This window comes from Myotis daubentonii, chromosome 15 (assembly GCF_963259705.1).
Source record: "Myotis daubentonii chromosome 15, mMyoDau2.1, whole genome shotgun sequence".
Lineage (NCBI taxonomy): Eukaryota > Metazoa > Chordata > Mammalia > Chiroptera > Vespertilionidae > Myotis > Myotis daubentonii.
The window spans coordinates 52,120,863-52,135,919 of NC_081854.1; the positions used below are offsets into that span (position 1 = coordinate 52,120,863).

A 15,057-nucleotide genomic window follows, 5' to 3' on the forward strand; every position below is an offset into this window, starting at 1 on the left:
TATACATATATATATAATTTCAGAGAGGGAGATAGAAACATCGATGAGAATCATTGATTGGCTGCCTCCTGCACGCCCCCCATTGGGGATCAAGCCAGAAACCCAGGCATGTGCCCTGACTGGGAATCGAACCGTGACCTCCTGGTTCATAGGTAGATGCTCAACCATGGAGCCAGGCCAGCCAGGATAAGCTTAACTTCTGAAGTTAACGCAGGGAAGAGTCTGACGCTCTGCTTTGCTTTAAAAAACGATTGCCCCCTAAATGCCACGCCGGATCGGATCCTGAAACAGGAAAAGGACGCTAGGGTGAAATCTGGTAAAATCCGAATAAAGTCTGTGGTTGGTGAACTGTTTGAGGCCTGGACAAAAGCCAGGGAGGGGTATATGGGAACGCCTTGTGCTGTCTTTACAACTAACTGTCCCAGAAATCTAAAATTATTTTCCAATAAAGTTTAATGAAATGATGCTCCTTGTAGTGGACTTGACTTTGCCCTCTGAAAAGCAGGCAGACGGGAGGCCTCTGGCTTCTGGGGGAGCCTCATCTGCACCGTCCTTTAGACCCCATCCCCGGCAACATCACAGGAGAAATGCTCACGACGGGAGGCTACTTGGCAGGGACAACTCAATGTTTCTTTCCTCCCCCCCCTCCTTGTTCTCTCTAAAATCAATCAATATGCTTAAAAAACGCCGTGGTCGCCATGGAAGTCCCACCTATGTAGGACACAGCACTTCCCTACAGACTGTCACTCCTATTTATGAACAGCATGCAAACAAGAGAGCAGCTGCTAAAGCATGGCTTCCTTTGGGCTTTATCGTCAAACACGATCAAAGACAGAAGTCTGGGATGGCTCTGCCGCATCAGCTGAAGGACTCGCACAGACTGCATCCAAGTGCAAAGCGGGTCGTTTATTTAGCACCGAAATCAAACGATAAAAACACGGGTTCCATCTTAAAACAGGCATTTCAAAAGCCCTCCTGACATTCTAAGTTGGCACTGAGGCATCTGCAGTCTGGATGCCCCAATTCCTCGTTTCCAGCGACGAAGGCCGTTTCCCCTGGTTGTGGGGTGCAGTGGTGTGGCGACCACTGCCCTTCAAACAGGCCGGCGGCCCCAGGTATGCCGTCTCCTGCTCAGGTGCCCGCCTGATCTCCAGGGGAAGTTCTGTGTTTGCTTAGATTCTCCGTAACTGGTCAGGAAGCCTCGATGGAAAGATGTACAAAATGGACTAAAGGAAACACATACCCACGGCCTCTGGCCCACTGACAGGTGCCTGTGAATTATGCTTCTCCAACAGGGCTCTCCCTGACCAGCAACCCCAAGTCCTGACTTCACCAAATAAGGGCTGGTTCGCGCCGGTTGATAACTACGTTGCAACTGGACCACTGACAGCACGGAGACGCTGTGAAGATCTGAGGCAAAAACAAGCTCAGTGCAACACTTCCTCTCTGGGACGGCTGCAGAATTCCGTGAATTCCTGGTCACAGAGGAGGTAGCACCGTCTCCTCTTTAGTAAAATCCATGCCATTCGCCTGCCTTTCCCTTTCCCTTCCTTATTCTTTTTTTAAATATATATATATTTTTATTGATTTCAGAGAGGGAGATGGAGGGAGAGAAAGATCAATGATGAGAATCATCGATTATCTGCCTCCTGCACGCTGCCCCCTACTGGGGACTGAGCCTGAAACCCGGGCATGTGTCCTGACCAGGAATCGAACTGCGATCTCCCGGTTCGTAGGTCAACGCTCAACCACTGAGCCACACTGGCTGGGCATCCTTCCTTCTTCATGGCTGTTTTTGGAAATTGGGGTAACTCCCCCCAGGCAGGGGGCAAGAGATAGTTACACGTCCAGCATCCTGGGGGCGCTGCCCTTTGCACAACCAGGAAGATGAAGCAATTCCGCGCGAGAGAACATTCCGTGAACAGACGCAGATGGCTCTGAGCAAGGGGAGGTGGACATCTCAGGCCGTCAAGTCCCTCCCAGGCACCAGGAACTCCAGTTCCAACTCTACTGCAACCTATGTCTTCCGATCTTTACGGATAAAGGACTTTGATGGCCCCTCAGCTATAGCTTCTTGGGCGAGGGAGGCCTGGGCCGGGGTCGGCAGGGTGGGACAGTCCTGGAAGACTTCCGGGGCCAGGGACACCCTCCAGCACGTCCTATCCCAACCGCGTGACACCGCTCCCGAGACAGCTGCAGGGAACAAGCCACGTCAAGGCTGGCCCTTTCCGGGGCCGACCAGGCTCCTCGCAAGGCCACCCAGGGACGAGTCTACGAGGGGCGATGCTGTGTCCGCGGCCTTCAGTTTTCCGTGTCGGTGAACTTTCTCTTCTTGTAGTTCTGAACCAGGTTGGACGCTGTGATCTGAGAAGCCTGCCCCTTCTCCCAACACTGAAAGTCGTTCAGGCCTCTCTGCCCCATTTGGAATAAGCCCCTCTCCATCTCGTCCAGCCGGGCGACCAGTGCCGAAGTGTCTTCGTTGTACGCATTCTGGGAGGAGTCCATGATGCGGCGAAAACGTCCAATAAATGTCTGAAGGAGAGGGAGCAAGAGAAACCAGGGCCACTTTTTAAATATATGTATATTTTTATTGATTTGAGAGGGAGAGAGAGACAGAGAGAGAGACATCAATGATGGGAGAGAATCATCGACTGGCTGCCTCCTGCACGTCCCGCGTTGGGATCGAGCCCATAACCCGGGCATGGTCCCTGACTGGGAATCGAACCGTAACCTCCTGGTTCATAGGTCGATGTTCAACCACTGAGCCATGCTGGCCAAGCCAGATCCAGTTTTATCCTCAAACATTTAAATGGCACAAAAGGGGAGAATCTGGTCCCAGGACTCAGTCAGAAGGAGGTCTGAGTAAGTTATTTCACACTGCCAAGCCTCGATTTCCTTGCCTGTGAAATGGATTGTTGTGGAAATCCAACAAAGTAATACCCACAGAGCATCTAGCAAGTGGCTAGCAAGAGTAAGCTCCTCGAAAAGCATTCCCCATTATTGTTATAGGAACAAAGGCCGTGATAATGTACTGTGGTCACATGCAGACAGGTTTCAACCAGAAAAGGTCCCTGATTTAATTGAATGCAGTTTCTATTTTCAGCGAGAGAGAGAGAGAGAGAGAGAGAGAGAGAGAGAGAGAGAGAGAGAGATGGAGTCACACAGCTCTACCGGTGTCAGTCGCGGGCTCTGAGCCCAAGCCACAAGCCCCACTTCCGTTCTGCAACTGTCTCCCGGCAATCTCACCTTCCCTGTGAGCAACTCCAGTCTACAGCACTTCAAAGCAGTGACGGAGAAAGACAACAGGTAACTCACTTAAGAAGGGCAGCGTTCCCATTCAAGAACATGTCCTGGCAACGTTATAAGACAAGTGATGTCTGCTTAGAAGAGCTTCATAAGCTCAAACTGTCTACAGTCTGCGCATTGGCTTCTTTTTCTGAGTGGATGGCAATGGCTTTTTGTTTTCTTTTTTATTTTATTTTATTTATTTATTTTTTTTATTTTTTTAAAATATATTTTATTGATTTTTTACAGAGAGGAAGGGAGAGAGATAGAGAGTTAGAAACATCGATGAGAGAGAAACATCGATCAGCCGCCTCCTGCACATCTCCTACTGGGGATGTGCCCGCAACCCAGGTACATGCCCTTGACCGGAATCGAACCTGAGACCCTTCAGTCCGCAGGCCGACGCTCTATCCACTGAGCCAAACCGGTTTTGGCTGTTTTCTTTTTTAACTGTCACATTAGAAACAGCACTGGTAAACGTCAGGCCGAACAACCCTGACGCCCGATACAGGGTGTCAGCACAGCCCAGGTGACAAGTGTGCTCTTATTAAGCGAGAAATGAGGAAGTAAAACAACAGGTAGAAAGGATGGGTTCTTCTAGTTTTAACAGAATGGAAAGTCATTACGAAATTTAAAGTAAGGTTATTCCAGCATAAAGGATGTTATATACATAACACGGTTTTGTCCATAAACAGTGGTAATAGTTACCATACATTAAATGGCTCCACATACGCTCACTATGATTCTATAGTTTTGACACTATTATTATCTCCTTTTACAGGTGAAGAGTTGATGCCTAAAGAGGTCAAGTAGCTTGACCAGGTCACGTACGTAGCAAAGCCAGGTCTTAGCCCCAGAGCAAGGAAAGGGAACAAATAACCAAATACCAGGTGTATTTCCCACAGGAACCCTCAGACCGGTCCTGGGCTGGGCTGGGACTGTGTATTTAAGTGCCTGATGCCTGCAATCAACCATCACCTCTTCTTTCCAGGACTTTCTGCTGCTCCCAACTCTTAGCAGGCAAAAATGAATGACAGTAGACAAGTCCTATTTAAGTGTGTGTGTGTGTGTGTGTGTGTGTGTGTGTGTGTGTGTGTATGTAGTTGGCAAATGCAGTCTAACTGTTGGCTGGCCTAGAATAATAACACACTAATTGTATATGTCGTAAGTTTCCCTGGGTAAGAGTGATGTCTGGTGGCAGCCAAAGCTGGCTCCTGAGGCATGTGCGGTGCCATAGGTTTCCACATCAATTACTTGCCTGGAGGAGAGACTGGGAAATGTCTGTATTCTCTGGGCTGTCAAAATGCAGGAGCTGGGAGCCAAACCCGTAGAAATGGGGCCCCATTTTGTGGAGGTCCACCACGTTGGCATCTGCGCTGAACACAGTCCTCCAACCCTCTCGGTAGATCTTGGGAAGGTCCACAGAGAGGATCCGCCGCTTGTTGTCAAAAAGTCCTTTTGCCAGCCACAAGGGGAGTTCCAGCTTTGAGCCCTGCATCAGACAGGATTGAAGAACAATGGAAAAGTCAGTGTGTGTGGCAAAAAGGAAAATTCGCATTGCATGAGCAATCTTGCCTGTTCTCTTTGGGACACATTTGTATGCGAAGTCATATAGCCCCAGGTGCGAATCCCAGTTCACCGCCTACAGTGGGGCCCTGGCCAAGCTACCAAACGTCTCCGGGCTTCCGTTTCCTTGTATGTGACAATACCTAGTTACAAGGTTGTTGAAGAATGAAGGCGCTAATAAATGGAAAAGTACACTCTCCCCACCCCATGCATGTTGGCACCAAAGCCCTGTCAATGGTTGCTGACACCATCATCTTGATGCAGGGATGAATCCAGCAATTTGTGGGTCCCAGACGCATTACACGCTCTTACAGAGCCCAAAGCTGTTGTTTTCCGTAGGAGCCAATCCTAAGGCATGTTGAGGGTAAGGGAGAGAGGGAGGGGTAAAAACACTGCTGAATTTGTAGTTTCAAAAATGAAATCCGTGTTGGAGGAGGGAGGCTGACGACCTGGGATAAATTTAGTTTCCGTACAAGTGGCCCAAGCTAGGTGAGGAGACCACCGCAGTGCACCGCGACCCGTGGATAAACTGCTTGGCGAGATGACCCCCGTCTGCCCCTAAAACTACAAATCCCAGAGGACAGCGCGCCCACAGATACGCGAAACCCCAGGGTCGCAAGGCACACTGGGAATTGTAGTCTTTCCGCGCAGCGCCGAGCCCGGGGGCTTACCTGAGGGATGGTGTTGTCGGTGTCGGCCCCTCCGCTCCGCTCCGGGAAGAAAGCGCCGAGGCGTGGAATGGGAATTTCTGTGCGCACCGGGAGCTTCTCGTGGGACATCAAGATGTCGTCCAAGGAAAGAAAGTTCTCCTCATGGCCCAGCGCACCCGACTCCACCCGGAAATAAGCCTCGGACATGGCGGCGGCGTGAGCTGCTTTGCTTCCCCTTGTGTGATTCGGGAGACCTCAGGGAGTCAGGGGTGCAAAAGCAGGAGGAAGCGGAGGCCGGTCGGGATTGCGGGGATTGAATGGGTCGCTACGGCCGCCGAGCCGGGTCGAAACTGTCTTCCCGCTCACTCTTCTCCCGCGTTCGGGGCGGGCCAGGCAGGAGCAGTTGATCGGGCGGGCCGGCCTAGGCAGGAGCAATCGATAAGGTCTAGTGCGGGGCGGGGCGGGGCGGGCCAGGCAGGAGCAATCGATAAGGTCTAGTGCGGGGCGGGGGCGCTGGGAGAGGGTCCCCTGGAGGTTTTCTCGCCGAGTGTAGCCCATCTTTAGCAGAAGCTGGGAATGCCTGTTAAAGCTGCAGGATGCAGTTGCACTAGGTTGCGTTTATGTGGTCCTGTAAGTGCGTTTATGAAATGAAAAACACCTTACACGTGTGGGGGCTTAAAGAAAGGCGGCCTGGAGCACCCATCCCAGGCCTGGCCCGAGCAGACCTACCGACCGGTTTGTCACTGTGCATCTCTGTGGATCTGGCTGCGTGAAGGAAACGGGCAGCCTCCTGTGTGGCTCTTAATGCAAACCCTTAAAGGAGGAAACCTGGTTGGTTCAGCTCCTCGTTGTGAGGCAGACCACAGGGGTCATAGTTTGCCAGCCTGTAGGCTGGGGACCTGGCAGGTACCATCCCAGGTCTGGTGGGGGCGGGGAAGGGGCCATGGGGTGCTGCTCAGTCAGGGCTGTGGGTGGTGGCAGCATGATGAGCGATGCGCTACTGAACTTTTTTCCTACGAAAGGGCATTTTTCTGGGGCTACCAGACTGTGGGCAAAGGGTTCCTGGGAAGGGAGATGTGTATTAATGTCTTTACATTTTTTTCTGTTTTGTATACTCTGACATCTCGGAGCCTTGGGGGCCCTAAGGATGGACTGCCCCTCCCCGGATGAGCTAATTCATAGAGTAACAAGCACCTTGCCTGTGAATACGCCTTTCGTATTCACACCCACCGACCCAAAGCCCATAGTCCCAACCACTTCCTTTATCCAAGTCTCACACTGGTTCCCTTGCCCTAAAGCAGCGGTTCTCAACCTGTGGGTCGCGACCCCTTTGGCGGTCAAACGACCCTTTCACAGTGGTCGTCTAAGACCATCCTGCATATCAGATATTTACATGACGATTCATAACAGTAGCAACATTACAGTGATGAAGTAGCAACGAAAATAATTTTATGGTTGGGTATTTAAAGAGCCAGAAGGTTGAGAACCACTGCCCTAAAGCAAGGTCCCAAGGTCACGTACTGGATAATTAGAGACCACCTTTACCGCCCAGAGTCCGCTGACATTATTTAAACCGTGCAGTCCTCGGACTCAGTTCACCCTCGCAACCACCCCCTGTGGTCCTTCTTTGCCTTCTGTTTCCATCTTAAAGATGAGGGAGCTGATCCCGGCCGGCTGTGTGGCTCAAGGGTTGAGCGTCAACCTGTGAACCAGGAGGTCACGGTTCTATTCCCAGTCAGGGCACAGGCCTGGGTTGTGGGCTCCATCCCCAGTGGGGGGCGTGCAGGAGGCAGCTGATCAATGGTTCTCTCTCATCACTGATGTTTCTGTCTCTCTCCCTCTCCCTTCCTCTCTGAAATCAATAAAACTATATTTTTAAAAAAATAAATAAACCCTGCAGTCCTTAGCCTGCTCCCACTTGCCTACTCTGCCTCGACCACTCCCTCCCTGAGAAACCACTCGAAGGGTTCTGGGCCATGGTCTCCTTCCGGGCAACGATGGGCAATCAAGCTTCCAGGGATGACCGCTCGGTCACCTCCATAAATGAAGGCCTGGGTATCGTCACAACAAGAGGTAGTGGGGAAGCCAGAGCCAAAGTATGGAAAGCCTTGGGTGCTGTTATTCTAAGGCGTCTGGGCTGTTCCATAGGAAATGGGAGGAAACGTGTAAAGCTTTTAGACAAGTCGTAGCGCTGGCAGAGCGGAGAGGGGCGAGAGGAGGTGCAGGGAAGACAGTTGCGAAGCTGTTCCGTGGGCAGCACCTGGCAGCGGATTGGATGTAGGAAGCGGAGGAGAGAGGGGTCCAGGGTGATTCACTTGCTTAACCTGGCGGACCAGGTGGGTGAAGGTGTTATTGATAGATGTGTACGGAGCACGGGAATAGGGGCCGTGCGAGGCAGAAGATGCGTTCCATTTGGCATTCCTGGAGTCCAGGAGCCGCTAGACAGGCAGGTCGGCAGCCCGGTGGAGAAAGCAGCCTGGCAGTCAGGAGGCATCTGTTTAGAGGTAGTTACGTGAGAGTTTCTTCTTTGATCATATTTAAATTAATTCCTTATCCTCACCCGAGGATATGTGTATTGATTTTGAGAGAGAGAGAGAGAGAGACATCAATCAGTTGCCTCCCTACGTGCCCTGACCAGGGACTGAACACACAGCCAGGCGTGTGCCCTGACTGGGAATCGAACCTCTGCCACCTTCGGGTGTACAGGACGACGCTCCAGCCCCCTGAGCCACACCAGCCAGGGCTCCCTTATCATGTTTTAAATGTTTACTTTGCTGCGCTCTCCAATGCAAAAGTAAGCAATCCACAGTCAGAATTGATCATTTCTCTGATGAAATGAGTATATGGCACTGGATACCGTTTGGGATAGAAATCTAAATTAATTTGCCTCATTGAAGGCAATGCAGGCTATTTACGGACAAGAGAGAAAGCTGTTTTCTGTGTTGAAACGGTTAAGACGGATGCTTCATGATCTGTCAACGCCAAAGAAAGGCATATTTTTGTCCTGAGACCAGACTATTGGCTCTGAACTCAAATACCACAGTTATTTTAATACGAAAGGAACAGGCCTGTGTTTCAGATAAAATCAGAGTGCCTTGTTCTCATTGTATGCCGGCTCACCATGAAGCTAGTAGTCAGTGCTCGTATATTTTCACTCTATTTAATCCGTCCTCTTTTTGAACTAATAAGTGAAATCAGAAGAAATGAAATTCATGTGAAAGTTTGAACTGATGACTTAATCAGGGGTGGGGAACCTTTTTTTCTGCCCAGGGCCTTTTGGATATTTATAACATCCTTTGCAGGCCATACAAAATTATCAACTTAAGTATTAGCCTGCTATATTTGGTTAAACATTTCATTAACTCACCCCTAATGCCTTGGCAAGGCCAGACCAAATGATTTTGTCGGCCTTATATGGTCCAAGGGCCGGACGCTCCCTACCCCTGAATAATTTGCATTGAGCCCTGACCAGTTTGGCTCAGTGGATAGATCGTCGGGCCGTGGACTAAAAGGTCCCGGGTTCAATTTGGGTCGAGGGCATGTACCTTGGTTGCAGGCTCGATTCCCAGTAGGGGCGTGCAAGAGGCAGCTGATTGATGTTTCTCTCTCATCGATGTTTCTAACGCTCTATCCCTCTCTCTTCCTCTCTGTAAAAAGTCAATAAAAATATATTTAAAAAAATAATAATTGCATTGATATATTGACAAGAGCGCACATAGCTGATCAAGCATGTGTTTGTTTATGCCCTAAATTACAAGCCAGGAACGCTGCTTTTCTCTAAGAAAGTATGTGTTCCTTAGCATCCAGCCAACCAGTCTACACGCCAGAATTACACTAAACAGAATCTCAGCACGCTTAAATATTCAGAGTGTATCCAGTATAGTTACAACATACGGCGTTTCCGTCTTCTGAAAGGCATCTTAATGGATCCCTGAAAAAAAGAGTAGATTTCCCACCATCATCGTTTCAAGGTTGCCAGGTCACAGAACGGCGTGGCACATGCCGATTTCAGACAAGCAAAACCCCAAGCAGCTTTAAATGTGCTCTTTGGAATACCAGTGCTTTCCAAATTTCTTCCCCCGAGTGAGGAGGCTGTGCACAGTGACAGAAATCCCAGTGGGGTTTGTGGGTGAGGACCTAAGAAAGTGAAAAAGAAATGTATTGGACCCCATCCTTCCAGGTGCTCGCCTGGCCACAAGTTCTAGGGTTTTCTTTGACCCTCTCCCCTTGCGCCCAGCATGTCAAACTCGTGGCCCACGGGCCGCATGCCTCGTTCCTTTGGCCTGTGCTGGCCTTTGAGTTTGATACGCTTGCCCTGCACTCTATAACCGACCATCAGCAAATGTTGGCTCTACCGTCATGACTTCTCCAGAAATGGACCAGTTCTCGTCACTCTGGCCCAGGCCACCATGATCGCTTGCCTGTTTTCTTGCAGTAGCTCCCACCTAGTCTTGCCCATGACCTCCATGTTGATCCTTCAACACCCCAGGCTCACTTTTTCTTTATTTTTAAAAATATTTTTTTAATTGATTTCAGAGAAGAAGGACGAGGAAGAGAGAGATAGAAACATCCATGATGAGAGAGAGTCATGGATCGGCTGCCTCCTGCACGCCCCACACTGGGGATCGAGCCCGCAACCCGGGCATGTGCCCTGACCGGGAATCCAACTGTGACCTCCTGGTTCATAGGTCAGTGCTCAACCACTGGCCATGTTGACCGGGCCTGATTACCTGCCAGAAGCTTCATCTCTGCATTTGTAAAGTGGAGGAAATAATAGTAGCTCACAGGGTTGTGGTGCGGGTGGATCAAATGAGCCCACATACCTAGAGCACTTACTCAGGGCCTGGTCCGTAGAAGGGCTTCGTACGTGTCCTTCTCCTCGTCGTTATGCATACGTGTCTGTTCAGCATCTCGAACAAAACCTGTCACATAGCAGAGTCTCAATGAACGTTTGTTAAATAGCTGTCTTCATTCATGATCATCTAAGCTCGGCTGCACCCCCCCCGCCTCCCAATTCAAGTTTCTAAATGTACTTTGATAAATTATATGATTCTTCAACGTTTCCTGCTAAGTTCTCCTGTTGCTCCAAATCATTAAAGTTTTTTAATGTTGTCGTTTTTGGAGTGAGTATATTTTTCCCATTTTTTTAAAGAGGGAGTAGAAGGGAGGGAGAAGGAGGAGAGAGAGAAGAGGGGGAAACATTGATGAGAGAGAGACATTTCGATTGTTGCCTCCCACACGTACCCCGAGGCACCCCGACCTGGGGTGGGGATCAGACCTGCAACCCTGGTACGTGCCCTCGTCTGGAATCAAACCCAAGACTCTCCAGTGCCCAGGCAGATGCTCTAACCACTGAGCAATGTTGGCAGGAAGATTTTTGTTTGTTTGTTTGCTTTTTGTATTTGGAAACGAGAGTATGATGTTTGGATCTTATGTGAGGTTAGTGGAACTAAACCACTGGAGGTCACCGCTCCACACTTTAGCTGTTCCTGTGGTTGAGCTATTTCTCGAGCGCTGATCCAAGACGCCTGCAGCGAGATCAAAACACAGTGACGGGCAGATGCGACCGGTGTGTGGGCAGCGCCGAGTTTAGCTCCCGCCCACGGTCGCCGGCAGTGGCAGCAGCTTGGTAAACCCACCTTATGTAGCCAGGGACGTTCTGTGTTTGTGTGTGCCTGACCCTCCCAGGTTGGCAAAGCAGCAGCTACCCCGTCATTTTGCTAGAGGTTCTGGTTTAACCCAGCGTTCCTTTTTCTGTGTTCCCAGCTGCATAAAAATAATAATAATACCCTTTCTGCCCATCCCTGTGTGTTCACCTTTTCCTGATCATTTATTACATAATTTAACCTGTGATCTGAGGGCCAGCATCTCAGCCCAAGGGCAGTGGAGTGGCGAGTGAGCTCATTGGTTTGAGGAGACTGGTGGGGGGAGAAGAGTTGTCAGTGAGGTGTTCCCCTGCCTGTTAGGGGCTGCGTCCTGGTGCCCAGTGGAGGGAGTAGTCACATGAGGCGATGACAGCTGACAGCTCAGCCCTGGCCGGTGTGGCTCGGTTGGTTGGAGCATCATTCTGGGCACCACAGGGTCACAGGTTTGATTCCCAGTCAGGATGTGTATGGGAGGCAACCGATCAATATTTATCTCACATTGATGTTTCTCTCTCTCCTTTTCCCCTCCTCTCTCTCTGAAAGCAATAAAATAAAATAAAAACGTATCCTCAGGTGAGGATTAAAAAAGTAAATAAATGTGAAGTTTACATAAACATATATTTTGGTAGTGAAAGCAAAGGTGAGCCCTTATAACCATCCCTTTATGTCCCGTAAGGATGTGATGGCGCCTTTTAATGGGGCAAAGCAGGACTTTTATTGGGAGGGGGTGAATCCTGGGCACGGGGCAGCAGCAGGCAGCTCTGTGACCAGGCCGCCTGCATCTCCTAACGTACCAGTTCCAGGTGGGAGGGGTGTCCCTGCGCCCCACGAACTGACAGCAGCACCCCCATTTGCCCACGTTCTGCGGCTGGCTGTATAGACAGCCCTGTGACTTCGCTTTGCGCCACATGGCTCAGTCCCAGGGGAAGTTTCTCTCTTCTGAAATATCATTGCACATAATTTAACACTGCAAGTCACCCCTCAGCCCCAGCCACGTAGGGGTCCTTATGTATTAACATGCTGAGTCACTGGGGCGCTGAAGGCAGCGAAGGCCCACCCTCTGGCAGGGACGGGAACGCCCTCCGCCCATTCTGATTCTCATCCTCTCGGCGAATGCCTGAGGGCCTTTCAGAAATAGACCCAGTTGCCTGTTTGCAGGGTTTACGATGATCAATATCCCACCAGCGTTACTGGGTTCTTTTAACTTTTGTTTTTAATAAATATTTTTTTTAAGTATATTGTATTGATTTTTTACAGAGAGGAAGAGAGAGGGATAGAGAGTCAGAAACATAAATGAGAGAGAAACATCGATCAGCTGCCTCCTGCACACCCCCTACTGGGGATGTGCCTGCAACCAAGGTACATGCCCTTGACCGGAATCGAACCTGGGACCCCTCAGTCCGCAGGCCAACGCTCCATCCACTGAGCCAAACCGGTTAGGGCAATATTTTTTTATTTATTTTAGTATCTTTATTGATTTCAGAGAGAGGAAGGGAGAGAGGAGAAGCATCAATGATGACAGAGAATCATTTACCGGTGCCTCCTGCACGCCCCCACACTGGGGATGGAGCCTGAAACCCGAGCATGTGCCCTGACCGGGAATCGAACTGGTGACACCCTCTGGTTCATAGGTCAACCCTCAACCACGGAGCCATGCCGGCCGGGTTCTCTGTCCTTGGTTTTCATTTGAGCGGTGGTTCAAGGGTGGCCCTCTGTAGAGAAATGGCCCTGGACTCGGCGAGCAGCGAGGTTTGGAGAAGTGAGCAGTCACCGGTTGCCCACCTGGCAGTGGCCGCATGCGCCTTGCGATCGATCATTTAGGGGTTAAAGCCCTTCTGATGGGCGCTGGTGGGCTGAGCCTTTGTGATGTGTTGGTGTTGCTCCGAAAATGTCGTGTCTCTATTCCTAATTTTAGAGCCAGCAGCTGCCCCTGCTGTGCGCTCACAAGTCGGTAGTTTTCCGTTCCCTTTGTTTACTCGGATCCCCTTCATATGTCCAGTTACTCGCGAAAACGTCTCACTTGGTCTTCTCCCTTTTTTAACCCCGAGGTTATGTGCGTGTCACATCGTCTCTCGTTTCGTAGTTTGTCATCTCTGTCACTTCACCATTGCTTTTCAAATAATTAAAAGCTCTTCTTCAGACAAAAGGTATCACTGTTTATTTCACCTTCCCACCCTCTGCCTATGTAACGTACACACTCTTACATCATTTGATAGACAGGTTTTACCACGCCGTGTTCTATAGGATATGGCGTTCAATGCCTTTCATCTTCAGAATCAGAAAGCTGCTTTTTACTCGTTTCTTAGTTGCCCATTTATTTATTTTTTTAGGGCCCCATGGATGCTTCTAGAATTCCTTGAAGGTGTTTTGCAGGTGGAATCATAACTTTATGTTTCTATTGTAATTTTTTTATGGTCTGGGTTTTGTTTGTTTGTTTGTTTTTCAAAATTACCCAGCTGGAGAGGAAGGGGCTAATGGGCTAATGCTTGAAATGTTCCAAAGCGAAAAACTTAAAAAATGTTTTGTGAAAAGATTATGTCTAATGATCTCCCTATAATAAAGATAACGCTGATAGTAGAAACATTGCCACCTGCAGATGAAAAATATATTCCACTGTTTTTTCTTGGACTCGGATAGCTTGCAACACAAAGAAAGAAAGAGAACATTCATTTTAATCTTCATCTCCAACCTCTAAAATGTGATTGAGTCCTGGCCTGTGTGGCTCGGTTGGTTGAGCGTGAAAAGGCTGTCAATTCCATTCGGGGTCAGGGCACATGCCCAGGTTGCAGGCCGATCCCCAGTAGGGGGCGTGCAGGAGGCAGTTGACCAGTGTCTCGCACATCGAAGTTTCTTTCTCCTCCCTTCCTCTCTCTCTAAAATCAACTTTTAAAAAACCACATTTTTAAGAAAAGGAGGGAGTTGAAGTATAATCCGCAGCCACTTCATATCCCTGGGCCTTTGTGAAATAGTGGCTTTTGCGGCTGTTTTGCTTTTTTTGACAGCGACAGAGTTTCTATCAAATAAAATCTTACCTTTGAGCTCCGGGCAGAAACAGGCATTCAGGCTAAAGAGGACCCTTCCCAGACTCCTGGGTTCACCGCCTGCCCCTCCGTAAGAGACTGCAAGGGAAACCCAAGAGCAGCTGGAACCCCAAGTCTCAGTGACGCAGGAATCAAGGTCTAAGGCTGTCACCCAGGGCGGAGACCCCACAGACACGCTTTCCTGGGGGGCCCGCCAGGCTGGGCAGCCTCTGCTTTGAGAGTTCGTTGAAAGACAGTCCAGGTGCCAAGCCGCCTTGGGAAATGAGGCCGATGAAGAAGCCAGCTGACACCAACGAAGAAGAGAGAAAACACCGACACCGTAATTTAAGTTTTAACATTTTCAATACGTTAACGAGGGCGGGCAGGGTTTTTTTTCTAGACCTAGTTCTTTCTAAAAACAGTGATCAGAAGCCAGGGAAGACACGTTTGCTTTTGAGCATTTTTTTGCTCTTGCTGTTTGCAAATTCTCTGCCGAGGAGTCTTCAGCGTAGAAGCCCTTTTTTAGGTTATCATTTATTTTTTTTGAGTGCCCCAGCTGGCTGCCCTTGGAGAAACCGTGCATGTAGATTGTCGCAGCAAGATCGCCACCTACCGGCAGAAATGATTGTCGCACAGAAACGCCCGGGTAGCATTTGGGCTGGGATGAAATCCAAGTTTTCACCGGCTGGACTTTTTTTTTTTTTTTTTTTTTTAATTTTCTTGATTTCAGAGAGGAAGGCAGAGGGAGAGAGAGAGATATCAATGATGAGAGAGAACCACTGATCAGCTGCCTCCTGCAAGCCCCACACTGGGGATTGAGTCCGCACCCCAGGCATGTGCCCTTGACTGGAATCGAACCGGGGACCCTTCATTCTGCAGGCCGACGCTCTA

The 15,057-nt window shown here is 49.7% G+C and overlaps 1 protein-coding gene across 1 annotated transcript; it reads right to left on the reverse strand.

Annotated features, from left to right (window-relative positions):
• Positions 1–893: 893 nt before the first annotated feature.
• GINS3 (GINS complex subunit 3) lies at positions 894–5,910 on the reverse strand. Its single transcript, XM_059667904.1, has 3 exons — positions 5,523–5,910; positions 4,544–4,777; positions 894–2,532 (listed from the first exon to the last, which is right to left on the reverse strand). Exons 1-3 carry the CDS (start codon positions 5,706–5,708, stop codon positions 2,302–2,304), a joined length of 651 nt encoding a protein of 216 aa, XP_059523887.1. The 5' UTR covers positions 5,709–5,910; the 3' UTR covers positions 894–2,301.
• Positions 5,911–15,057: the final 9,147 nt, after the last annotated feature.

Bases quoted from the DNA above. Each gene is read 5' to 3' on its own strand.
- GINS3 (XM_059667904.1), bottom strand. From the start codon at position 5,708: ATGTCCGAGGCTTATTTCCGGGTGGAGTCGGGTGCGCTGGGCCATGAG. The intron at 4,778-5,522 runs GTAAGCCCCCGG...TGTCTGATGCAG, and splicing joins CCGACAACACCATCCCTCAG to GGCTCAAAGCTGGAACTCCC. The intron at 2,533-4,543 runs GCAAGTAATTGA...CCTCTCCTTCAG, and splicing joins TTTCCCAGTCTCTCCTCCAG to ACATTTATTGGACGTTTTCG.